The sequence below is a fragment of the Cibotium barometz genome, chromosome 61 (assembly GCF_041138505.1).
Source record: "Cibotium barometz isolate CiBa-2024 chromosome 61, ASM4113850v1, whole genome shotgun sequence".
NCBI lineage: Eukaryota > Viridiplantae > Streptophyta > Polypodiopsida > Cyatheales > Cibotiaceae > Cibotium > Cibotium barometz.
This window is the reverse complement of record NC_141106.1, coordinates 23,637,313-23,663,184: the sequence shown is the minus strand read 5'-3', so window position 1 is coordinate 23,663,184 and position 25,872 is coordinate 23,637,313. Positions and strand designations below refer to the sequence as shown.

The window sequence follows — 25,872 nt, the reverse complement described above, 5'->3', positions numbered from 1 at the left end:
GTGTAGGGCCAAGTATGGGGCAGCCCATACAGGCTGCCCAGTCCCCAAACAGCCTAGAAAAGGTGCCCAAACCTGGCTTAAAGCAGGCGCCTGATGCCCAGTCATCTAGGGAATGATGCCCAGCTTTTTATGTGATTTTTCTAGCATTTAATGCTGATTATCAGTCGTGGGACAAATCAGGGCTGGCCGACTGCCCTTTGTGGAGTAGTATAAATAGAGGAGCCCACAATCCCATTGTTTCATCTCAGATTTCACCAAGAGCTCAAGCATACAAGGGCTAGACATGCCAAGAAGTTGCTAAGCAAAGGGGTGGAGGACTGCATGTCAAGGGCAGGGATTTCTCAGCCAAGAAAGGTCAAGATTTCTGTATTTTCTTTTCAGATTTACATCATTCTAATAAAGCAAATACACCATCTATGGTGGGGGCCCTACAGAGGGTATTTGGGACCCAATACTGCGTCCTCTCCATCTCTCCCTCTCTCTCTATTTCCTGCACATCTTCATTCAGTTTGTGCGTTAATTCCGTCGCGAAAAGAGTGCTGATTTCTAAGCATTGAAGTTACCGATCTTCTCCGAAGCTTCCGCATGTTACACTGGTATCAGAGCCTACTTCAAGTGCAAAGATTCAGCAAAGAAACCAGAATTTTTCTTGCTCGTGTGGTTGGTTTTCAGACGCCGGTGGACTACCCTTTTCGGAGTGACTCCTGTCCCTCGAAGGACGGTTGGTTTTCAACCTCCGGAAGTGAAACCAATCCCGTCAAATGGGAATAGACTCCATTGGACACCCACACGCGTAATAGCACAACTTAAATATCACAAATTGAATGGACAACTTAATAACAACTGAAAACTAAAATGAAATGAAATGTTGATCAATGGACACCAGCACTGGGGCCGGAACGGGTCGACCCCCCCCCCCCTCAATATATGATATATTATTGGGAGTATTTAAAAGATACAATGCTCCATGGGTTCAAAGAACCAGATGATGTCCATGTACAACTGAGATGAATACAGTACCAAACAAGAGACTCGAACTAGACGTTCGAAGGAGAGCAATCCACTTGAGTAGTTTAGTCTCTACAGTCCTGTGCCTTCACTGGAATCCGCGGAGAGCGCCCAACCGGTGTTCCAGGACCACGCACAAACAGGCGCTCCCGTACTAACGCCTAGCTATCCCGATCTCGGCACCCATGGACCGTGGTTCTCCAGAAGCTTGGACTACCCGGCACCGAACGGGTGTTAGCAGCAGAGAGGAACCTTTATCAGATTTACATCAAAGTCCTTTACTTAAATCTCAATCCACTTACCTGTAGCCCGCTAGTGGAAGACAAATACCCGATGCATCTAGGTGCGGCTACTAGAGATGGACACCACGGCACAGCAGCCTACTGGCAAGAAGGAAAAGGGCGTAACCGCCGGTGTAGCTACTTGTGGAGGAGAGCGTAGCCGCCTGTAGAGGGTGCGCAGCCGCTTGTAGTCGCCCCTGGAGAGGCGGCACAGCCGCCTGTGGCCTCGTGTGGAAGAGAGGCGCAGCCACCTGCTGAGGAGAGGCGCAACCGCCTATAGAAGGAGCGCAGCCGCCTGTAGTCGCCCGTGGAGAGGAGGCACAGCCGCCTGCAGAAGACAGGCGCAGCCGCCTATGGCCACGTGTGGAAGAGAGGCGCAACCGCCTGTAGAGAGCGGAGCCGCCTGCAAGGGGAGGAGCGCAGCCGCCTATGGAGGATGAAGGATGGTTGCCTGCACAGTGCTCCCAAGCTAGTGAGATGGTCGCTCCTTTGTAGGTGTTGGAGAGAGAGCACACGACCACAGCTGGCCGGCCCCTCTAGTTTGCATGGAGGCGGCCAGTTCCAAGGTGGGGTGTGGGTAGGTGGCCATGCACCCACCCCCACACATAAAGGGTTCCTTTTACGGTTTACCCTTCATGATTAAACGTGGGTGCCCACCCTACCAAGGACATCATTAAATATTTGGGAGGGTGCCCACTCTTTAATGAATGTGAACTTGCCACCTTATAAAAAACAAAGGTTAAAAAATCATTCTAATAAAGCAAATACACCATCCGTGGTGGGGGTCCTACAGAGGGTATTTGGGACCCAATACTGTGTCCTCTCCATCTCTCCCTCTCTCTCTCTATTTCCTGCACATCTTCATTCAGTTTGTGCGTTAATTCCATCGCGACAAGAGTGCTGATTTCTGAGCATTGAAGTTACCGATCTTCTCCGAAGCTTCTGCAAGTTACAATACGTGTGTGTTTGTATGTGTGTATGTGTCCGCATGCATGAAAAAAATGTAAGGGTTCTGAAGTATTGTACGTTAGAAATGATAAGAATAGCACAGAACAGAACAAATCATTTGACACGAGTTTCTATCCAACTATGTATAAAAAAGAGGGCTATGTGATGAGTGGGTTATTGTATTGCTGTAGCTATCAGAGGATGGTGGAAAGATGTAGACAAATGACAAAAAGGCTGAAGCTCTAAGAGAGAGACAAGAGAAAACAGCAAAACGCTAATGCACTAATCCTCAAGAAAAGAGTGGATACAAACAGCCCGTAGGCGAGGAGTGAACTTCCCAGGCAGAGAGGGACGGTGCTCACCAAAGTGATCAAGAGTGATGGTCAAGAATGATCAAGGAAGGATGGAATGTGAGGAAGAGGGAAGCACATATATATACTCCTATATGAGCTGGCTGACTGCATCCTAGTCCCTCACACGACCTGAAAATAGCTGAAAAACTCCACAAAGGGTGGGCAATTCACATCAAAGGCCCATAAAATAGCGAAAAAAATATGGGAAAATGGGGAAAAATATAAGCATAGAAATGGCCCCCGTAAACACCAGAAAAGCCACCAACAGGAGATGATATATGCTAACACACCCTCTCAGGTCTTGGGGGTGGCCCAAGACTCAAGGAGCTACCATGAACGCCAATAGCTTACTGAGATAATCCTTTGGTGAATAAGTCCAAGATCCATTCCCACAGAAAGTGGTACTGGATCTCTATATGCTTGGTCCGCGCATGAAATACCGGATTCTTTGCAATAGCCAAGCAACTCTGGTTGTCACATTAGATAAAAGTAGGTTGTTGCTGTCAAAAACCGATCTCCTCAAGTAGTTGTGCAACCAAATCACCTCACAAGTAGCCGAACAAGCCGCTTGACACTCCGCCTCAGTCGATGAAAGCGCCGCTGTAGGCTGCTTTTTACTTGTCTAGGAAATGGCTCCAGATCCAAGAGTAAAGCAATACCCTATAGTAGATCGTTGGGAAACCGCATCTCCAGCCCAGTTGCAATCGCTCCAGCCACATAAAGTGGCCCCCTCTCCATAGAAAATGCCAAAATCCTTGGTACCTTTCAAGTATCACAAGACACGGAGTGCTACCTGCCAATAAGTGTACAATGGTGCCTTCATGAAAGCATTGAGAGTTCCCACCACAAATGCACAATCAAGCCGTGTGTAAAGCAACCAAATCAAGGAACCAACTGGATCAGATCTAGAAGAGAGTTTGATGCCATGCAGACATGAAAACAACATGCAATTTCAATTGCAAGCAAGCACATAAAGATGCTATGCAATGCAGCATTGGTATGGACAATCCCCGTTCATGAGACTATACCAAAATAGACGTGCTCCAGAAGTACACGAGGTACCAGACCCAATGGAACACCAATCCACCAAACATTTTCGGGCATGTACACGGAGGCACAAGTCCCAACAGAAAGCCAAGTCTACAGTATCACATGAGTGGCATCAATCCCCGGCATAAACAACTACCATGGACACCAGTCCAATGTACATACATGATAAGAAAGCATGGGTGGACCAATTGGGTGGCCAAATGGTGACAGCCCCTGCAAGGTAACTGCCCTCATCGATGAATCTAGAACAAAGAGATTCTCCAACTTTGACCATACCTGATGAGCACTGGTGAGTGTAACGGGAGGCGGACGCGTGTATTGGAATCGTATAAATGTGAACAAGATTCTGAGCACTTAACAATTGAGCATTACAACCACAAAGCTGAAAATGACAGTACACCACATAAAGGGGCCGATGATAGGCTGACCCCCCCCCTTTAGGTTATATTACCAAAAGAGTCTGCAAAGTACAAGATTATGGGTGCCTGGGGATTCACCACCAGCCTGCACCTGATTCTTCCAAATACATCATGTATGAATACATCTCAAACAAGAGAATCTGTAGGTACATCCGCCCTACACACAGGTACATCCGCCCTGCACAAGCCTCTTCACAGGTACATCCGCCCTGCACAAGAGTATCACAATCCTCACAGGTACTCCGCCCTGCACAGGATGTAAATGGATCTTTAGGCCCTGTTTCCACGCGAGAAACTGATCCAGAAACCTATGTTCTCCGCGAGCAAGTGTCCCCAATGCTTGCCCTAAACACCTGTTACACCAGGAATCCTTGAGACACATCCATGCTCACATATTCCATTGCTGTCCGGCCTGTTTTATGCAATAACCAGTCCAAAACAGCAGCTTTCCATCGCGAGAAATCCACCTATAAAGGGTCCTACAGCCCTGTGGAGGTCCCTAGAGCTGTCCTGTATTGTCCAAGTTAACTTTGGACACCTGTAACCAGCCCAAAACTCGCAATAACCAGAAAATACAGGTCTGAAATTTACCAACCAGCCCTTTAGAAGAGTGTGGGGATCATTATCCAAGCTTGTGTGAGTCCGGGAAGCAAGCAACCAGCCCTGTAGCAACTCCCAAAGCTTCAATCAGCTCTCCAATGTGTTGAGTTATGAATAAAACAGCCCAAATGGCCTCTTGAAGGAGGCGCCTTTCTCCAGTGCCACCTATGGGGCTTGGTGGGTGCACAAACTGGCTGACATGTGTCCCCCATAAGGTGTCCAGGTAGGTGTCCAGCCCATAGTGCTCCATTTGTCCTGTTTGTATAAGTTTAGGTCCAACCAAATGGGAAATGGCCATAAGTTGTCCGGACTTCATTAATTTTGGTCCAACCAAATGCGAACGCATTATAAGTTGTCCGGCCACTTATTAATGAGTGTGGACCTGCAAACCAATAAACTTTAGCAGTAAATGAAATAAGCTGTAAATTGAGTGTGGACGCACTTACCACCTGCAAAACCCATAAGCCCACAGTTTTAGGCCCAAGCAGGAGTGCACACACGTGTCCACAAGGTGCCCGGGCGTCCCCGGTCCCTCGGACTTCACAAGCCAAAATAACAAGCATTGTCCAGGCAACAAGACAATGTCACACAAAGTAAAATAAAGTTATGGCATGCATCATTTATGCATTGTGCACATGTAAACTTGGAGAACCACCTATCATCATTCTTGTACTTGAAAATATTCCGCCTGCCATCATAACACACCATGTGTGCATGGCCGGAATCCACACGGGCACCGCCCGAAAGTCCACAAATGTCCTGCCATGTCCTTGGACTCATATGCATCCACTCATATGATCCATACACATGCCCAGGTATAATACATACATGCATCCGCATGTTTCTAGGCCTGACACGCATCCGCATGTCCCTAGAATATAGGGATTTGTGACATCCCCCCGGCTTCTAATCAGTTGACCGCAACTGAAAAGCCTCCAGATAGGCCTTCAAAAGATCTGGGTAATCCTCGAAGTAGGCCTCATCCATCCATTTCGCATCCAAAGCTGAATAATTCTTGAACTTCACAAGGTACCTACGAACAAGTTTGCCTCCCGCAAGCTTTCGTTCCTTGTGAAAAACAATCTGTTCAGGTTGAAGAATCTCTTCCAGCTCATCCACCTCGGGTGGGTCTTCCAAAACCGGCTCAAACGGTGTCGGTCCCACATAAGGCCTCAATAGGCTCACATGAAAAGCATTATGCATGTTCCAATGATCTGGGAGTACAAGCCGAAATGCAACATCATTGATCTTCTCCAAGATCTGAAAAGGTCCATAGTACCTGTTGGAAAGTTTAGGGTACTTTCCCTCTTTTCCTGGCCTCTTCCGAAGGCGTGCCTTTTCAAATTTCAGCAAGACCCAATCACCTTGTTTGAATTGTACATCCCTTCTATGCTTATCAGCTGCCTTTTTATTCTTGGTTTGGCTGTCCGTACCTGTGCAAATGCAGTATCCAAGTCTCTGACATACTCATCTGCTGCAAAAATCTCATCCTTTGTACGAAGGATGGGTGGTAATACCACCTTGCCATAGATAATCTCAAAGGGCGCCTTGCCCGTAGAAGTATGTACCGTATTGTTGTAGGCAAATTCCACAAGTGGCAAATACTTCTCCCAATCCGATTTACGGTCGGATACATAAGATTTCAGCAAGTCGAGGACGGTTGAATCTGCTATTTCACTTTGCCCATCTGTCTGTGGATGGTAAGCTGATGAGAAGTTCAGCTTTGTACCCATATTGTCAAACAATGCGCGCCAAAATAAACTTGTGGTTCTAGGATCTCTATCCCCCACAATAGATTTAGGCATGCCATGGTGTTTGAATATCTGTGCCAAAAACATCCTAGCCATATGATCTGGCTTTATTGTCTTGCGCACGGGAATGAAATGTGCCTGCTTGCTAAACCTGTCAATAATGGTCCAAATAGCATCATTTCCCTGTGGCGTCCTTGGCAAATCCATAATGAAATCCATAGCAATGCTTTCCCATGGTTCATTTGGTATAGGCAAAGGTTGAAGCAATCCAGGTGCTTTATGTCTGTCAAATTTGACCTTTTGACATACCATACATTCACGTACATATGCTTCAATATCCTTGCGAATATGTGGCCAAAAGAAATACCTCTCCAAAGCTTGTGCTGTGGCCAAAATGCCTCTATGACCTGCATATGGAGGAGCATGGCACTCATCCATAACCTTATGGCGAAGGTTCTTTACCACACACATACGATTTTGCATCATGAGATATCCATCTCTTATGGCATAAGATGGGACAGCAATACCCTCTTGCAAATCAGCCCATACATGTGCAAAATCCTCATCCAAATGATAAGTATTACGCATATCCGATAAGTCCTCATGGTATGCAACTGTAATAGCATGAACCTGTGGTCGTCTAGATAAGGCATCCGCCACCACATTCTTTTTCCCTGGAGTGTGTAAAATCTGAAAATGAAACATTGAGAGAAAATTTGCCCATCTCATATGCTTCTCTGAGAGCTTACTTTGAGTCAAAAAGTATCTCAAACTTTGATGATCAGTTTTGACCATAAAATCAGCCCCTAAAAGATAGTGTTTCCAAATAGTAAGGGCATGAATTACAGCCAACAACTCCTTCTCATAAACCTGTAAGTGAAGCTCTGCATGTTGCAAGCGTCTGCTCTCATAGGCAATGGCATGTCCTTCTTGGTTCAAAACAGCCCCTATGCAGTCCCCACTTGCATCACATTCCACAACAAAAGGTTTGTGCAAATCCGGAATAATGAGTACCGGTCCCGAGATGATTGCACTCTTCAACTTTTGAAAGGCATCTCTCTCTTCTTGTGTCCATTTAAAGATTGCTTTCTTCTTCATTAAATCATGTAACGGAGCGACAATGAAAGCAAAATGCTTGACGAACCTCCTGTAGTAAGCACATAAACCAAGGAAGCTCCTCACTTCATGGACTGATTTCAGCTCTGGCCATTCTTGCATGGTTTGTATCTTTGCGGGATCCATGCGCACACCATCCTTTGATACAATGTGACCAAGATAGTGAATTTTTGGGAGGAAGAATTCACTCTTTTTTGCATTTATGTAGAGCTGATTTTCCTTAAGCTCTTTAAACACAATAGCCAGGTGCTCACGATGTTGGGCTTCATTCTTTGAGAATACAATAATATCATCAAAGAATATACCTGTGAACTTTCTATGCTTTCTGAACAGCCTGTCCATCATCCTGTTGAAGGTAGCGGGTGCATTTGTAAGGCCAAAAGGCACCACCAAAAACTCATAAAGACCAAAGGCTGTCCTGAATGCAGTCTTGTGTACATCTTGAGGTGCCACTCTCACTTGATGATACCCACTCTTGAGGTCTATTCGGCTGAAACATGCCGAACCTTCAAGCTTGTCCAAGATGTCATCAACACGCGGAATGGGAAACCGATTCTTGATGGTTATCTTATTGAGGGCACGGTAATCAACACACATCCTATAAGTACCATCCTTCTTTTGAACAAGAAGTACCGGTGAGCAATATGGCGAGGAACTAGGCCGAATCAAACCCTTTTCCAAAAGTTCATTCACCTGTGCCATAATCTCTTCTTGTTGACTAGCACTCACCCTGTATGGTGGCCTATTAGGTGGAGAGCTACCGGGAATTAGATCTATGCAATGATCTTCCGGCCTCTCTGGTGGCAACCTTGCTGGCAAAGCATTTGCAAAACAATCTTTGAACTCATTCAAAAAGTTAAGCTTGTCTTGATCTAATGCACTAACATCAACACTAGAATGTTCAATGGTATCACGTACAAAAACCAAGTAAGAACAAGCTGATTTCTTTATTGCCTTATTAATTTGTACATGGCTTACAAGAGGTATGGTACTTCCAGTAGTACCAGCATCTATAAAGTGCTCACGGCCTCTATGTACAAAGCTGATTTTCTTCTCTTTGTAAGCCTTAACAGGCTCTAAACGGTGATGCCAGGGCATCCCCAACAAAACATCACAACCTGTAAGAGGAGCCACTAGAAAGCTCTCATAGTCGAGGTAGTCCTGTATATGTACACAGAGCTTACCAATGACCGGAGTTACATCAACCTGTTTGCCCTCAAAGGCGGCATCTGCATTCATTTGCATTCCCATGTCTTCCACATTGAGACCTATGGCGGCAGCCATCTGTACGGATATAAAGTTATCTGTGGAAGCATCATCAAAAAGAAACAAAGCGGGCTGATCCTTCAATTTGCCCCAAGCCTTGCATATGACTCTACTCTTGGGCTCATGCCCTGTATTACCCTGCACATCGGGTACAACATTCACAAGAGGCTTTTGCACATTAGGCTCAGCATTCTTAGGATTCTGTGGGCATTTAGGATATATATGATCTTTACTACCACACTTAAAGCATTTTCCAGCCTTCCTGTACTCTTCCAATTGCTGTTTTGAGAGCCCAAAATTGTGGCGTTTACCCCCCGGCTTCTTTTCGGAGTCATCCTTTGCATCTCGGCCATCTTTGGGAGCATTCTTAGGTAGCTGTCCACCCTTTTTCTGGTCATAACCAGCCCTGGATTTGCTCTTGTTTTGACCTGCAAATGGCTTATTTGTGGGTGCTTTTATGTGCAAGTTCTCCGCAATCATGGCTGAGTGTATAAGCTCTTGTATGGTCTTATTTGGGTACACTCCCAAGCTTTGTTGGATGATGTGATGAAGCCCCGATTCAAACTTTCTCTTCTTCTCGTCCTCTCCAATCTTCATGAAGGGAGTAACCTTGAGAAGGACTTTCCAAAACTTTGCTATGTATGAAGCAACGGACTCTCCCTCATCTTGGGACAACCAATCCCACTCCTTGCGTACATCCTTTGCAAAGTTTGGTGGTAAGAATTGATCATAAAACTGAATTTTGAAAGAAGACCAAGTTGGGGCAGCACTTCCATCAAGTATTTTTGCAAGCCACCAATCACTTGCCGTATCCTTGAGATGCATTCCCACATGCCTGAGCATAGACTTTTCCGAAAAGTCTTCATTGCAAAAAGCTATCTCAAACTGTCTGATGAAAGCAAGTGCTTTGGTAGAGTCCATCCGTCCCTGAAAGTTTTCAAACTTTACATCCCTGTCACCGGACTTGAACTCTCGAGGCTTCTTCCTTCTATATACATCCCTATGTACATCCTGTTCATCTGCATGATGATGATGCCGCGATGAAGATGCACGACCCCTCTTCGTTCTCTCTTGAGCCACACTCTCCAAATGAGTGGAAAGCTCAACACGAGAATGGACATGTCTTCTTGGAGCAAAGCGGGAATGAGTAGAGGATCCCTCATCCTTACTCTTCTCTTGACCTGCATCAAGCCTAGCACCAGGGACTCTTGTCCTTTCAGCATTTGGCACTTGCTGTGCTCTTTCTGCTTGTTGTGCATCATGTGCATCACCATGGGCAGCCATGAGGGGTGGCTTCTTGAAAGCCAAACTACCATCTGCTTCAGTGTATACATCACCCTTAACCATTAGGTATGCAAGTGCAAGCTCTCGGGGTTTCTCAACATCCATTTCCTTTGCAATTGCTTCAAAAGTGACTTCATGGACCGAAGCCTTTGCCTTCGCAGCCAACACCCTTTGTACATCCGGGTCATTTTTCAATGACCTAAGCTCTTCGGTTTCAGCCCTATAGCGTCGCACTTGACGCTTCAAAGATTCCAAATCAGAATGCATAGTGTCATGAGTACCTGCATCTCCATAGACATCATTGCCTGCAGCATCTCTTGCATCCCTTGTACCATGAAATTCACGGTCCTGTGTGTTCTCCACACTGTCAGAAATGTGGCTGTCCATGACACTCAAATCAGGTCACCACTTATGATTCCAAGCCTCAGACCGTTTTCCAATGAGGGGAAAAACTGAGCTCTGATACCAATGTAACGGGAGGCGGACGCGTGTATTGGAATCGTATAAATGTGAACAAGATTCTGAGCACTTAACAATTGAGCATTACAACCACAAAGCTGAAAATGACAGTACACCACATAAAGGGGCCGATGATAGGCTGACCCCCCCCCTTTAGGTTATATTACCAAAAGAGTCTGCAAAGTACAAGATTATGGGTGCCTGGGGATTCACCACCAGCCTGCACCTGATTCTTCCAAATACATCATGTATGAATACATCTCAAACAAGAGAATCTGTAGGTACATCCGCCCTACACACAGGTACATCCGCCCTGCACAAGCCTCTTCACAGGTACATCCGCCCTGCACAAGAGTATCACAATCCTCACAGGTACTCCGCCCTGCACAGGATGTAAATGGATCTTTAGGCCCTGTTTCCACGCGAGAAACTGATCCAGAAACCTATGTTCTCCGCGAGCAAGTGTCCCCAATGCTTGCCCTAAACACCTGTTACACCAGGAATCCTTGAGACACATCCATGCTCACATATTCCATTGCTGTCCGGCCTGTTTTATGCAATAACCAGTCCAAAACAGCAGCTTTCCATCGCGAGAAATCCACCTATAAAGGGTCCTACAGCCCTGTGGAGGTCCCTAGAGCTGTCCTGTATTGTCCAAGTTAACTTTGGACACCTGTAACCAGCCCAAAACTCGCAATAACCAGAAAATACAGGTCTGAAATTTACCAACCAGCCCTTTAGAAGAGTGTGGGGATCATTATCCAAGCTTGTGTGAGTCCGGGAAGCAAGCAACCAGCCCTGTAGCAACTCCCAAAGCTTCAATCAGCTCTCCAATGTGTTGAGTTATGAATAAAACAGCCCAAATGGCCTCTTGAAGGAGGCGCCTTTCTCCAGTGCCACCTATGGGGCTTGGTGGGTGCACAAACTGGCTGACATGTGTCCCCCATAAGGTGTCCAGGTAGGTGTCCAGCCCATAGTGCTCCATTTGTCCTGTTTGTATAAGTTTAGGTCCAACCAAATGGGAAATGGCCATAAGTTGTCCGGACTTCATTAATTTTGGTCCAACCAAATGCGAACGCATTATAAGTTGTCCGGCCACTTATTAATGAGTGTGGACCTGCAAACCAATAAACTTTAGTAGTAAATGAAATAAGCTGTAAATTGAGTGTGGACGCACTTACCACCTGCAAAACCCATAAGCCCACAGTTTTAGGCCCAAGCAGGAGTGCACACACGTGTCCACAAGGTGCCCGGGCGTCCCCGGTCCCTCGGACTTCACAAGCCAAAATAACAAGCATTGTCCAGGCAACAAGACAATGTCACACAAAGTAAAATAAAGTTATGGCATGCATCATTTATGCATTGTGCACATGTAAACTTGGAGAACCACCTATCATCATTCTTGTACTTGAAAATATTCCGCCTGCCATCATAACACACCATGTGTGCATGGCCGGAATCCACACGGGCACCGCCCGAAAGTCCACAAATGTCCTGCCATGTCCTTGGACTCATATGCATCCACTCATATGATCCATACACATGCCCAAGTATAATACATACATGCATCCGCATGTTTCTAGGCCTGACACGCATCCGCATGTCCCTAGAATATAGGGATTTGTGACAGTGAGAGTTTGCACTGCCGGTGAGACCTCCTCAATCATAGTCCACACAAGCACAGAATCGCCTTCGAGTCCCAATTCTCCCAGTCTTGTAATTCCACAACAAATTCATTCTCCTGATCTTGAGTCCGCCTCCTAGAGTTTTGAGGACGCTCAGGCTTCCTTTCAATGCCCTGAACAATGTCCCACAAACCCTTGTGGATGAGCCAGACCCGCATCTGAAGCTTCCAATGAGCGTAGTTGGATCCTTTCAACTTGTCATCTTTGTTCGTACAAGGGGGAGCCGTATCCACAATAGCAAAGAACAAATCTCAGCTCTCAAACACTTCTCTCAAGTGCTTTCCAATGAAACGAGGCACCAGGAACAATCAGCCCCCTCTCAAACCGTAGAGAGAAAGTGGCGGGACAGCAGCAAAACAGTCCAAGATCTACCAGGAACCTCCTACCGGAAGGGCAAGGACTCCTGGAGGAAGAAGAAAATGTACAGCCACTTGTCTCGCAACTCCACATGCAAGAGAACTCACCAAATCTGATGCCGGTGCAGAAAACACAGCCACAACTCCACCGTTTGCCTCTATAGAAGGAAAATGCAGCCACCAAAACTGGCCGGATAGCCGCTGTAGGAGAAAACGCAGCCAAAACACTTCAAGATCTTCTGAAGAGCAAAACACAGCTTGTAGGGCTGGCCAACAGCAACCAGAAGAGGGCTGGACCAGAAACGCAACAAGGTACTGAAAACGCAGCAACTGTATGGACTGATCTGCAGCCGAAGAAGTGATGGAGGCAAAACGCACAGCAGAAGTGGGCAGATTTGCAGGGTTTGGAGTAGCCTGGACCTAAGCGAATGATACCATGAAGGAGATAGCACAGGCGGAAGCATAAACAATAAACATATGAGAGTGCAAACGAGATTGAGAGAGTTGGACAAGATCACCTTTTATAACAGCAGTAAAGCTTTACAATGGCAATGGCCAGCAACTGGATGTTGAACTATGTGCAAGTGGATTGGATGGAGTAGTGAATAATGGGGAACTCCTTATATAGTGCATCAGTGAGCTGGCCGACTGCCTCTAGGGCTGGCTCACAGGACAAATAAATAGGAGAAATATAATAAAATGCCCAGATAAATGGTAAAGCCCTGGAACACTGAGATGCACAATTCTAACACGATCGAGTGATGAACTCCAGAAGATCACAAGTCTCCAAGACTCCTTCCACCATGACTTTCCAGATGTCGTAGTTTGTGCCATCCAACATGGCATTTGAAGGAAAAGTCGGAAGAGTGGGTATCTGAACCGCCCGAGGTTGGATGAGTGCCATGATGTACCTCCTTTGAAAAACGCAGCCGCCAAAACAGCCCAAGAGCTCCTCTTTGCACTTGTAGGGAGGGTGGGCGAGATAGAAAGAGAATAGAGAGGAGCCCCTCCGGAGAAGAAAAAGCAGGTTTGGACAGCCACCGAGTTTGCGTGAAAACGCAGAAAATCAGCCTCCAATCAGGAGCGGCACAATGAAATGGAAAGCTGAAATGTTGGGCATTTCTATTGATAGAGTGCCTGCACGGGATCAGCATGAGACATCTCTCGCACCTATTCCAGCATCTCAAAGGCCAGTGATGATCGATGTGGACGATGACATTGAGAGCACGCAGGTGTCGCAAGCTGCAAGCTCAGGGTCCTTGCCAACAGCTAAGAGAAGTGCTCGTCCTCTATTCAAGCGAGGAGATATGAGAGCATCCATGTAAAACGCAGCCATGATGGAGGCAACTAGGAAGGTCACGAAGTTGTTTGGGCAATGTGCATTATCTTTTCATATCACTCGGACTCCTCAATGGAAGTCAACTATACATGCCATATCTTGCATCGGGTGTGAGTGGGAGAGTCCGAACTACGAGACATTGCGCACCAAGGAGCTTTGCTATGAGAAGGAAGCTTTGACTAGAGAGTTGGAGCCTTTGGAGGCGACATGGGAGAAGTATGGATGTACCTTGCTTTGTAATGGATGGTCAGATGTAAGAAAGAGGAATGTATACAATATTTTGCTTTCTTCTTGCAAAGGAACCATGTTTCTCCATGCCATAGATGCATCAGCTGCAAGGACTGTGGTTGCAGACGCATTTATATCGTCTCACTTACGCCAAGCAAAATGAAAGTCATTACAGATAAAGGGTCAAACTGTGTGGCCATGGGGAGGATGCTTGAGGAGTTCTCCACAATAGTTTGGACACCTTGTGCCACACATAGCCTAGACCTCATGATTGAGGATGTGGGGAAGCTACCTTGTGTGTCTCATATTTTCTCTTCAATCAAGCATATTTTGTCTGCAAGAGACCCAAGGTTTTGAGCATATGTACAAGGCAAACAGTGACCTTGAGCTTCTAAAGCCTTGGAAGACAAGGTTTGCGTATATGTTCATAGCATTGGAGAGGCTTATCAGAGTACGGCATGGCTTGCTGCGTATAGTTGTTTGCCGTGAGTGGGACGATAAGAATGATCCTAAGGCAGTGGCTTTCTGTCGCATGGTCATGATGATGTCCCAAGAGGGTTGCAAAGGTTGAAGACCTAAGCTACGGAGGATCAAACAAATCAGTGGCTCTGTAGAGAGAGAGAGAGAGAGAGAGAGAGAGAGAGAGAGAGAATGTCAAACAGTAGAGAGACTAGATTTGCACGACTCAATGAAATTAGATTGATGTGTAAAACCTTCACCAAGTTCAATGCTTTTATGGGCATAGAGCCTTATCATTGACCTATTCAAACATATCAGCTAATGACATCATTGATTACCACACACACACAATAATATTTGATAAACTTGGCTCAGAAGCTGGTGAGCTTGGCCTCAACATGCTCAAAGGCTCAACACTAGCATGGCTCAAAGGCTTATCATGCATGGCTGAGAGGTTCATGTAGCTTGTCCCCAACACAGAATCACAGGCCAAGGTAACACTGGGAATTAGTGGTCCACGACCTATACAACATCTCCCCCTCCCTTGTTTTAAACACGGTAAACTGAAATAAAGGAGCGTTACAAACATATAAGAGAAAAAAACACACACAAGGATTATTTAATTCAAATTTTGGGGGACATCTCGGGTAGAGAATGTGTGAAAACGGTTCTTGTCCAGCCCTAAAAAGGGGATTATACTGGATTTTATTGGTTTTATTGTCATGTGCATCATAGATGCCATGGACATTCTCAGGGCTAAAACCAGAAGAGGCAGCCAGATAAGGATTAGAACCAGGATGATGGAGCACAGAGTACCTTTGACAATGTAGACTTGAAGCAAGGCATAGAAGAAGCTGTCGGCTGTGCCAGAGAGCAGGGCGGCTGGAAACGCATCAGAAGATGGTAAAAGCACCAGTCGGCTGCAGGCGCTAGTGTGTGTGGACTGGAGTCCAGTCGGGTAGCAGCATGCGCATCATGAGCCAGGAGTAAATCCAGTCGGCTGCGCTAAAAAGAGCATTAAAGGAATTCAGAATTGGCCGACCAGCAGTCGGCCAGCTCCTACATTGTCCAAGGGACCTATAAATAGGCCCAAGTGCTCATCATTGAACTCATTCACTCCCTCTAGGGGTTTGAGTCAGTAGGGGTCCCATAGGGGACAGTTTTGGTGTATTCCACCTTTTCTAGAAGGCAGCCTAGGGCTGCAGACAAGTACCCTTTTTGTACCATAGAATATACTGAATTTCCAGCACTTCTCTCTCTCTCTCTACTCTCTCTCTATATCTGTGTTTTGCATCAGATGTTTTCCAGGAGTGTATAGGACTGAAAGAAGACTCCCAGAGCTTCCGCGTGTTACATTTATCTGGTATTTTATGGGTCTTACTGTTGGCCACAGCCCCTGGCCTAGCCAACTAGCAGCCCCACTCACTATATATAGGAGAGCCTCATCATTCTGCACATCGTACCACTTCATAGACATATCTCGTGCCACACCTGCTGGTTGTTGCTACTGCCAGGGCCTGCACTACATCTTCTTCATGATCATCGGCTCTTTGCTCCAACATGCAAGTGTTTTACCTCGGCTTATGGGACAGCAGCTCTCTCTACTACACAGAGCACACCAGCATTTTATCTTTAGTTCACGGGGACAGCAGCCCTCTCTACTACACAGTGCACACCAACGTTTTATCTTCAGTTCATGGGGACAGCAGCCCACTCTCTGCTACAGTACATCATTGTTTTTCTTCTACAGTTTACCTTGGGACAGGAGCCGTCTCTACTCACCATCTCACATCATCGGGACGGCAGCCCTCTCTCCTTATCTTCACCATCGACACCAGTTGGGACGGCAGCCCTCTCTACTCCTCACCTCACTCAAGTATTGCAGCACCCTTGTTACCAGAGCTTGCACCACTCAAGACGGCAGCCCTCTCTACTCCTCACCACCACTCACGTATTGCCCACTACCACCTCGGAGTGCCTCCGCATCCACTGACGCGAGCCTTCAACACCGACCACCTCTTGGAGTGCCTTCGCCTCACATTGACGCAAGCCTTCGTCATCGACCGTGCTTCTACTCCTACATCGTCTTTGCTTCTACATTGGTCTTCTACTCAAAGTATCCTCACATCAAAGGGCTCTTGTACATATTTTCACTCACCATCATATATATACTCACTCACCCATTTCATGCTGTGTCGTTTTGCTCTAATCTCTCGGACATCTGGTCCTTTCCTCCTTTTGGCCCTCACACACTATCAGAGCTATCGTGAGCAAAGAGATTGAAGACCTCGAGAGCGCACAGCATGAATCGTCTACCCACACTCCCAGAGGACAATTCTTTCTCACCAAAAGTTGATTCTCCAAACTCTAATCTGGACCACACACGAAATGGGACTTCTTACTCAGAGGTGAGCCCCGTTCAAGATCTTACTTTGGGAGATGATCAACCCATCTACATCAACTCACCTTTGCCTTCATGATCGCCCTCCCTGACTTTATCAGGCTTTGCTTCCAGAGGGGGATACATTCCTTCTGCCAGTGTGTTTGTTTCTCTCATCTTCTCTCATGGTCCCCTTTTTGGCCTAAGAGGGGGTGTGTGAAAATGGTTCTTGTCCAGCCCTAAAAAGGGGATTATATTGGATTTTCTTGGTTTTATTTGGTATTTTGTGGGTCTTGCTGCTGGCCAACAACTCTTGGCCTCGCCGACTAGCAGCCCTACTCACTATATATCGGAGAGCCTCATCATTCTGCACATCGTACCACTTCATAGACATATATGGGACCACACCTGCTGGTTGCTGCTGCTGCCAGGGCCTGCACTACATCTTCTTCATCATCATCAGCTCTCTACTCCAGCACACCAACGTTTTACCTCAGTTTATGGGACAGTAGCCCTCTCGACTACATAGAGCATACCAGTGTTTTACCTCAGCTTATGGGACCGCAGCCCTCTCTGCTACGCAGAGCAAACCAGCGTTTTATCTTCAATTCATGCGGACAGCAGCCCTCTCTGCTACACACTGCACACCAGCGTTTTATCTTCAGTTCATGGGGACACAAGCCCACTCTCTGCTAGAGTACATCAGCAACCCTCTCTGCTCACTGTCTCACATCATCGGGACGGCAGCCCTCTCTGCTTATCTTCACCATCGACACCACTCAGAATAGCAGCCCTCTCTGCTCCTAACCTCACTCAGGTATTGCAGCACCCTTGTCACCAGAGCTTGCCCCACTTGCACCACTCGGGACGGCAACCCTCTTTGCTCCCTCACCACCACTCAGGTATTGCAGCACCCTCGTCACCAGGGCTTGCATCACTCAGGACGGCAACCCTCTCTGCTCTTCGTCACCCCTCAAGTACCACAGCACCCTTGTCACCAGAGCCTGCACCACTTCGCCTTCCACTACCCACTACCACCTCGGAGTGCCTCTACATCCACTGACGCAAGTCTTCGCGATGCCAACCACATCTCAGAGTGCCTTCGCCTCACATTGACGTGAGCCTTCGTCATCGACCATGCTTCTGCTCCACCATCTTCTTTGCTTCTACATTGGTCTTCTTCTCAGAGTATCCTCACATCAGAGGGCTCTTGTACATATTTTCACTCACCATCATATATACACTCGCTCACCCATTTGAGGGTGCTATAATACCTGAGTGGTTGTAAGCAGCAGAAAGGGCTGCCGTCCCAAGTGGCGAGCTCTGGTGACAAGGGTGTTGCAATACTTGAGCAAGAGGTAAGGAGCTTAGAGGGCTGCCGTCCCAAGTGGTGTCAATGGTGAAGATAATAAGAGAGGGCTGCCATCCCCATGATGTGAGATGGTGAGCAAAGAGGGCTGCTGTCCCAAGGTAAACTATAGAAGAAAAACGATGATGTACTGTGGCAGAGAGTGGGCTGCTGTCCCCATGAACTGAAGATAAAACGCTGGTGTGCAGTGTGTAGCAGAGAGCGCTGCTGTCCGCATGAACTGAAGATAAAACGCTGGTGTGCTCTGCGTGGCAAAGAGGGCTGCTGTCCCATAAGCTGAGGTAAAACACTGGTATGCTCTATGTAGCAGAGAGGGCTGCTGTCCCATAAGCTGAGGTAAAACGTTGGTGTGCTGGAGCTGATGATGATGAAGAAGATGTAGTGCAGGCCCTGGCAGCGGCAACAACCAGCAGGTGTGGTCCCATATATGTCTATGAAGTGGTACGATGTGCAGAATGATGAGGCTCTCTTATATATAGTGAGTGGGGCTGCTGGTCGGCCAGGCCAAGGGCTGTTGGCCAGCAGCAAGACCCACAAAATACCAAATAAAACCAATAAAATCCAGTATAATGACAATAACCGTTTTCACACAGAGAACCTTGACACAAACACACATAAAACATAGATGATTATGGGAGATCAAACCATAGTTACCAGGGGACGGGGACGGGGACGGGGACGGGGACGGGGACGGGTAGGGAACGGGGACGGGGGGTGGGGACGGCACTCAAAATTGTTAATTTTAGAGGAGTAAAGAATCAAGATTAATCAATCAATAACAACAAGCTTTCTAACTCCAAAAGTTATGAATCATGATACACATTACATTTAAAATTAAATTACGCTACGAGGTGCAAGAGTCAAGAGTCAAGACTTGCAAAGTCGGAAAAGAAAGACTTTAAAGTTGATAACATTAAATAGATATACTCAAAAGATGTTGGGGCCTAGGCGATACAAAATATAAGTCACTCGCGGGCCTAGGCGATACAAAATATAAGTCACTCGCTCTCATACTCTGCGCTCCCAATAAGAGAGGTGCTAGCCTCATGATCATGAGTGCGTGAAGTGTGGATGGGGTTTGTGTCATCCGATGAAGGCTCATGATGAGAACCATCTGTCCCACCCTCCTGTGCAATAGTTGTAGCTGCCTCCTCCTGTTCCATCTCCCACTGTGTAAAAGTATCGGCATTGCATCTTGCACTCTTGCCAAGCATGCGCAAGTTTGCGCTAATGAAGACAAGATCATTAGCTCTTTCCACCCCAAGCCGATTTCTTTTCTTTGATGAAATGTGGCTGTAGGAGGACCATAATTGCTCTAGGCAAGAAGAGCTAACGGACTGGCTCAAGATCCGGATCGCCAACTGTTGTAGCTCTGGTCCATCTGATCCGAAGTCCTCCCACCATAATGCTGCACCAACCTTGAATCTGTCCTGCTGCGCATCTGCACATCCATATGAGCCTTGAAATGCCCTGTAATTAGAGAGCTGGTCTCTAATTTTGCGCCTAATTTCTGCATCCGGCGTGAGGCGATCCAAGATGAGTCTCCAACCGTTGCTCACCTCTTTATCACCCTCCTGCCCTTTTCCCTGAAATTCTGGGTCCACCATAAAAGCAGCTGCATGTAAAGGAGAGGAATATGAGCTCCATCTCGCCACACAAAGCGAGTGGATCTCCAAATATCTATCTACGTCTGGCTCAAGCTTCTCAAGACTCTCTATCATCTGGTCCATGGCTTCATATACTTTGCCGATGCATGGCTGCATAGCATCAACAATCCTGAGCAAGTGGACAATGGGATGCACCATGGCGTCAGTGCGCTTGAGGTCCTCCCAAAAATCAGCATCATCGACCTTTTTCTTGCATGAAATCCCTACCTGTGTACGTGCAAAAGATGAGGAGCAAAACTCATCACTGATGAATAGTTGCCGCACGGCACCCTGACAATCCTTCAAGCGATGCAACATAAGAAAGTTGTATGCAAAGCGAGTGTCCGAGTACTTGAGAAGGACCTTTGTGGACCTCTTCCCAAACTCGGATCGAAGGTATGTGTGATTGTTGATGAAGGTCACAATTGCACATGCATCATCAATCACCGATTCAATCCATGACAATTTCCCAATATCTTTCAAAAGATTATTGAGACAATGTGCCATGCAAAAAGAGACGGTGATTTGAGGATACATACTCTCAAGAATAGCTCCCGCTGCCCTATTTGTCGCCTCACCATCCGTGACGAAACCGATCACACATTCGGGGCCGATAATCTCGACAGCACTACTCCACTCAGCAGCAAGTACATCCGCACTCTTTCCCGTCCCTGAAGCATCATGTGAGGAGACAAAGTACATCTCCCCCCGTGAGTATGCCACAAGGCCATGGATAGACCTTTTCCGTGTGTCACTCCATCCGTCTGCAATCAAAGAGACTCCATTGCGAGCCCATTGTCTCTTTGTGTTTGCCGCCGCTTGCTCAACAAGGCGTTTCTCCTTGTCAAGCATAGTGGTCCGCAAGGTTTCGGAGGATGGAGGTGTGTAGTGAGGACCGTACTCGCCAATCTTCTTCACCATCGTTTTGAAGTAGTCGGACCTATTTATCATTTCAAAAAAAAAGAGGGCAAGTAATTAGAATGGCAAAATGGTGATCCGTGAATCAAGACTCGTGAGACATGATGATGAAATCATGTGAGTGAAATACGTACCGTGCCACACGAAAAGCAATGTGGTCATGAAAAAAGAAGCGGGCCACCGCGGCATCAACCTCCTCCTTCTTTTTGGGATCCCAACTCCCCTCAAGAGTACTTTGCCGACGAGAGAGAGAGGGTGGACTAGGTTGCGGCATTGAGAAGGCGGCTTGTGTGAAGCCACGAGTAGTGCCACGAGGAGGACGTGGTAGAGGGGTAGATGAAGATGCACCACCACCCGATGTAGAACCTGATGTTTGGGTTGGAGTGACATAAGTGTTGGGATCCACTCCACGCACCCTTTGGCTTGCATTCAAAGCTTGATGGGCGGCAAGCTTTGCAAGAAGCTCCTTTCTTATCTCCGGTGTGACCCGCTCACAAAATTTCACCTCATGACCGGGCTCATGCAACAAATGGGCCCTCACCCTATTGGCCCCACCCACACGCTTATATGGGCAAAGCTTGCATGTCCATGGACGTGCACCCCCCGCATGAGTAGGAGGCTCGAAGTTGACCTCATCCCACCATGACCACCCATCCGTTCTACTCCTACCGCCCGCACGAGAAGAGGATGCCATGAATAGTTAGTAACTTAGTAGTAGTCTAGTAGAAGAGGGTGGAGAGAGCTTAGAGGGTAGAGTAGGAGAAGAGGTAGAGGGAAGATTGAAGTAGTCTAGTAGAAGAGGGTGGAGAGAGCTTAGAGGGTAGAGTAGGAGAAGAGGTAGAGGGAAGATTGAAGTAGTCTAGTAGGAGAGGGTGGAGAGGAAGGTGGTGGAGTAGGAGAGGGTGGAGAGGAAGGTGGTGGAGTAGGAGAGGGAGATAGTGGAGAGGAAAGCTTGAGTAGGAGAGGGAGATGGTGGAGAGCCTAGAGGTACATCATCATTCATGGAAGGCTTGAGCAATGAGTAGAAGAGGAGTAGCATAAGCCCATTATATAGCATATGGCAGCTCTCTCTCTCTCTCTCTCTCTCTCTCTCTCTCAAACGGCCAGCCTCAAACGGCCAGCCTCAAACGGCCAGCCGCCAACGGCTAGTAGCCGTTGCCCGAAAAAAAACGGCTACTTTTCTGTAGCCGTTGCGCCGTTGCAGGCGTCCCCGTCCCCGGCTGACAACGTCCCGCCGTCCCCTCCGACGGGGACGGCCGTCCCCTTGCCACGTCCCCTCCGTCCCGTCCCCTGCGCCGTCCCGCCTCCGTCCCGCGCCTGCAGTTAATCGGGACGGCGTTCCCACGTCCCACGTGGCCGTCCCGCCGTCCCCCTGTCACTATGGATCAAACTCCCCCTTGATGCCAGTGAATTAGCTCTTTTTGTGGTGTCATTTCCATGGTTCTGAGACTTGGACCTTGTGCATGGGAATCAATGATTTACACGACTCAATGAAATTAGGTTGATGTGTAAAACCTTCACCAAGTACAATGCTCTTATAGGCATAGAGCCTTATCATTTGACCTATTCAAACATATCAGCTAATGACATCATTGATTACCACACACACACACACAATAATATCTAGCCTTAAGAGCCTGTTCACACGCATACATACACACAAACACTTAAGGGGTGGTTTACACACACAAACATGATGCTCCAAAATACCCAACACATGAGAGATACTTGGTGGGAGGATGCAACAAGCCTAGTGAAGACGATGAACCCCATGTACAGCGTTCTCCGATTGACAGACATGGAGGGGAGCACTATTGGCCTTCTTTATGAATTCATGGACAAAATAGGAGAAGCTCGTGACTTATGTACTGCATTGTCTGCAGCTAGGTACTCATTCTTAGCAATTGCCCATGGCTAAAGAATATCTGTAACTTTATGTTTTCATTCTCTCTAAACTTTGTTACTCTTGGATTTCTTATAAAGGGTCCAGGATCTGAAAGACATATGGAACCAGCATTGGGATTGGTTTGATAGGCCCATCCATGCTGTTGCCCATATCCTTCATCCTCTATGAAGGAGTGAGGAGCAATGTATCAACAGAGAATTAGAGGATGGATGGACATCCTCAATGAGCAAGCTTGTGGGAGATGATGATGATCTACTCTTGAAGCTGGAAGACCCCATAATGCCTTAAGGGCCTTGCCTAAAAATGGGCAGCCCTTGTGGGCCACCCTAGGGGCCAAGGAGGCCCCCATGCTCAAGCAACCAGCCCATAGTGGGCTGGGCAGCAAGTCAGCAGCCTATCAGAGGGCTAGAGCTTCTATCGGCCAGTCCACAGTGGCTAGGCAGTTGGCCAGCAGCCTAGGGGGGCCATGTGTGAAAGGCGCCCCTTTATGATGATCAAAAACAGGTCGTGGGACAAACAAAACAGGCCAACAGCCTTTTTTAGCAAACCGACCAACAGCAGGGAACTATATATAAGCAAAGGCTCATCAAGGGTCAAATCATCTCATACTTCACAAAGTGGTGAAGTACTCTAGGGGCCAAGACAACCAGTGAATTTGAAGGTCAACAAAATAGGTCATCTTCAGGCTACAGATTTCCAGCCAAGGAAGATTCCCAAAAGTCAGTCTTTTTCATCATTCAATAAAGCAAATACACCAGTCATTGGTCAGGGCCCTTCAGAGGTTTTTTTTTTTTCCCGGGAAAAAGATCCTTCTATTAGTTACTGAAAAAACAGCCACGAATGGCTAAAAACAACCACAAAGGGCTACAGACAAACTCGCCTCATGTAAAGGGGATCAAGTAATCAAAGGAGGTGAAAGAGACGTGTCTCCTCCAGCTGGCCACTCTATGAGGAGAAGGCTATCTCGTAAAGAGGAGGGGAGGGGGGCGGGGGACCACACCGGTGGTCTATAATGCCAAGTAGGGTCACCACCTCTATCTGTGAGAAACAGGCCAGTCTGCCAAAGCCTCAAGAAAGCTTCGTGCCGCTTCCGCATGCAATCGGATCCACCCTGCAACTTCCCCCATTGACCGCGGAGGGTATGTATGATATCGAGCCAAATGCTCCCAACAGACTCTACTCGCGGAGTGTGAGTGCCCTCAATGGCTTCACTGCATCGAGCCCGCCATATATGCTAGGCTGCAATGCCTCCCATCTCTGGCATGAGCCTGGTCGCCAGTGGGCTGTAGGTGGGGCACTGCCTAGTACTGCCGAAATGTAGTGGTGCAAGAGATATGCAAGAAACCAATTAGTCTTATTGTTACCTCAACCACCCTCTTCATAAGAAAAGAAAGCGTTTCCATAAAGCACCTAAGAATTAAGGTAACCTTCCTCTAGGTGTGCTATAAGGGCTTGTTTACACACATTGTGAGCCAAGGGCACTAATCTTGGCAAAGTACTAACAGCCAACAGGAAGATGCAAACATCCATAACAGCAGATCCCTCCTAAAATTGTTTTTCCCTACCTAAACATCCCTAGGGGGAAGAGATGCACTATCTCTGCAAACCTAGGATGTTGATGTCATCTCTTGCTGGGCTGAAAGAGCATATTAGTCTAGACGCATGCTAGAATACTTCACTATCAATGATCATGGATAACCATTTTTTACAGCACGAAAGGAGCTACTTGGACAGATTACTTGATAAAAAGCTACGCATATGCTAACTGCTCATTTGCATCAAGAGGAGAGTACTTTTCGACTGGAAATTTTGTTAGTAGTGAGGTCTTCTTACTGCCTTACAATCAGGCAATTATTCTCGTGCGCCAATGACAGCAAACAGGCTACCTCTAGGCAGGCAATAATGGTACACACATTCCTATTAAAGTCAAACACATTGACAATTGAGGCCAAATATGCAAATAAGGTTATCTTGGGGCTCATTTATTTATTGTTTTTGGAGTCAGTGTCGTACATCCATAAGCTCTACAGCAACCGGAACATGGACCTTCACGAGAGGTTGGGTGAACCTACACTCATGTGGTTACCATCTCTGTGAATCCGTGAGATCAAATTGAGCATTGAGACGAGGGCTGCATTAGTCGAATGCTATTGTTTACACTTCAGCAGAAGCAAAGACGAGTTGGGTACCTTGTCGATGGGGAGAGTGAAGCATGCGATAGCGATGGCGGTCAGGAGAACGACCAGCAAGGCCATTCGGCAGACGGTTCCGCAAGAAGCTGCCATTCGAGCGCGCCTGTGCCAAACCTTGGAGTCTGCAGAGTCCTCGCAAAGGATGTGCTTGCCGTAAGTCCGGGCCCTGAGTCCCTTCACTTTGGCCGGGCGTCTGACACTGTCCAGATTCAGGTTCACCTCCTCCTCTTCTGAGGGAAAGACCCGCAGCAGTCCATCGTGGTGCTGCTTCTGCTGCTGCTGCTGCAAGTGCTGTTGTTTAGGATCCCCTCTCTTTTCGTCACAACGCAGCGCAGCCTCCTCCTGCGGCATGCATACACGCGAAAAATACACTCCTGCGATTTGCTCAGTCCACCCTTTAACAAATCACCCTCGAACACTCCACCCTTTTAACAAATAAACAGCCAGTATGACCCCCTCCACACTTGGCCGACTTTTTCAATGGCCGCCCGGTCACGCACGACCTCAAGAGGTTGATGCCATAGTTGCTGATTCTCTCAATAAATCACATGACACAAAATAAAACTGAACCCTAAGTGAATTTGAATCTGGACAGTTTCAGATGCCTGGCCAAAGTGTCAAGGTACAAAATCACCTTTTGATTTGTACCCTAAGTTTAGCGAGGGTGCCACGTTAGGTGATAAAACAAGATGCACAATCAAGGGGCTATTACATTCTCAACAAGTACAAACTAGTACAAACTATGGGACATGGTAATATCATATTAGTTATGTTAGGTTCCACACGATTTAGCACTAGACTTTTGAAGAGTTGCATGGTTAATAGGCTCACTCATCTATTATTGAAGTGTAGAGATCAT

The 25,872-nt window shown here is 47.1% G+C and overlaps 2 protein-coding genes across 3 annotated transcripts in view; both read right to left on the bottom strand.

Annotated features, from left to right (window-relative positions):
- LOC147604691 (uncharacterized) overlaps positions 1 to 25,431 on the bottom strand; it is a 116,735-nt gene extending 91,304 nt beyond the window's left edge. For both annotated transcript variants that reach the window (XM_086794810.1, XM_086794811.1), the window contains exon 1: positions 25,011 to 25,431. In XM_086794810.1, the coding sequence (XP_086650936.1) occupies positions 25,011 to 25,364 (354 nt within the window). In that variant the 5' untranslated portion in view covers positions 25,365 to 25,431. The remainder of the gene's footprint in view (positions 1 to 25,010) is intronic.
- On the bottom strand, positions 19,052 to 22,325 carry LOC147604692 (uncharacterized). Its single transcript, XM_086794916.1, has one exon. The coding sequence runs from the start codon at positions 20,946 to 20,948 to the stop codon at positions 19,350 to 19,352; it is 1,599 nt and encodes a 532-aa protein (XP_086651042.1). The 5' UTR covers positions 20,949 to 22,325; the 3' UTR covers positions 19,052 to 19,349.
- Positions 25,432 to 25,872: the final 441 nt, after the last annotated feature.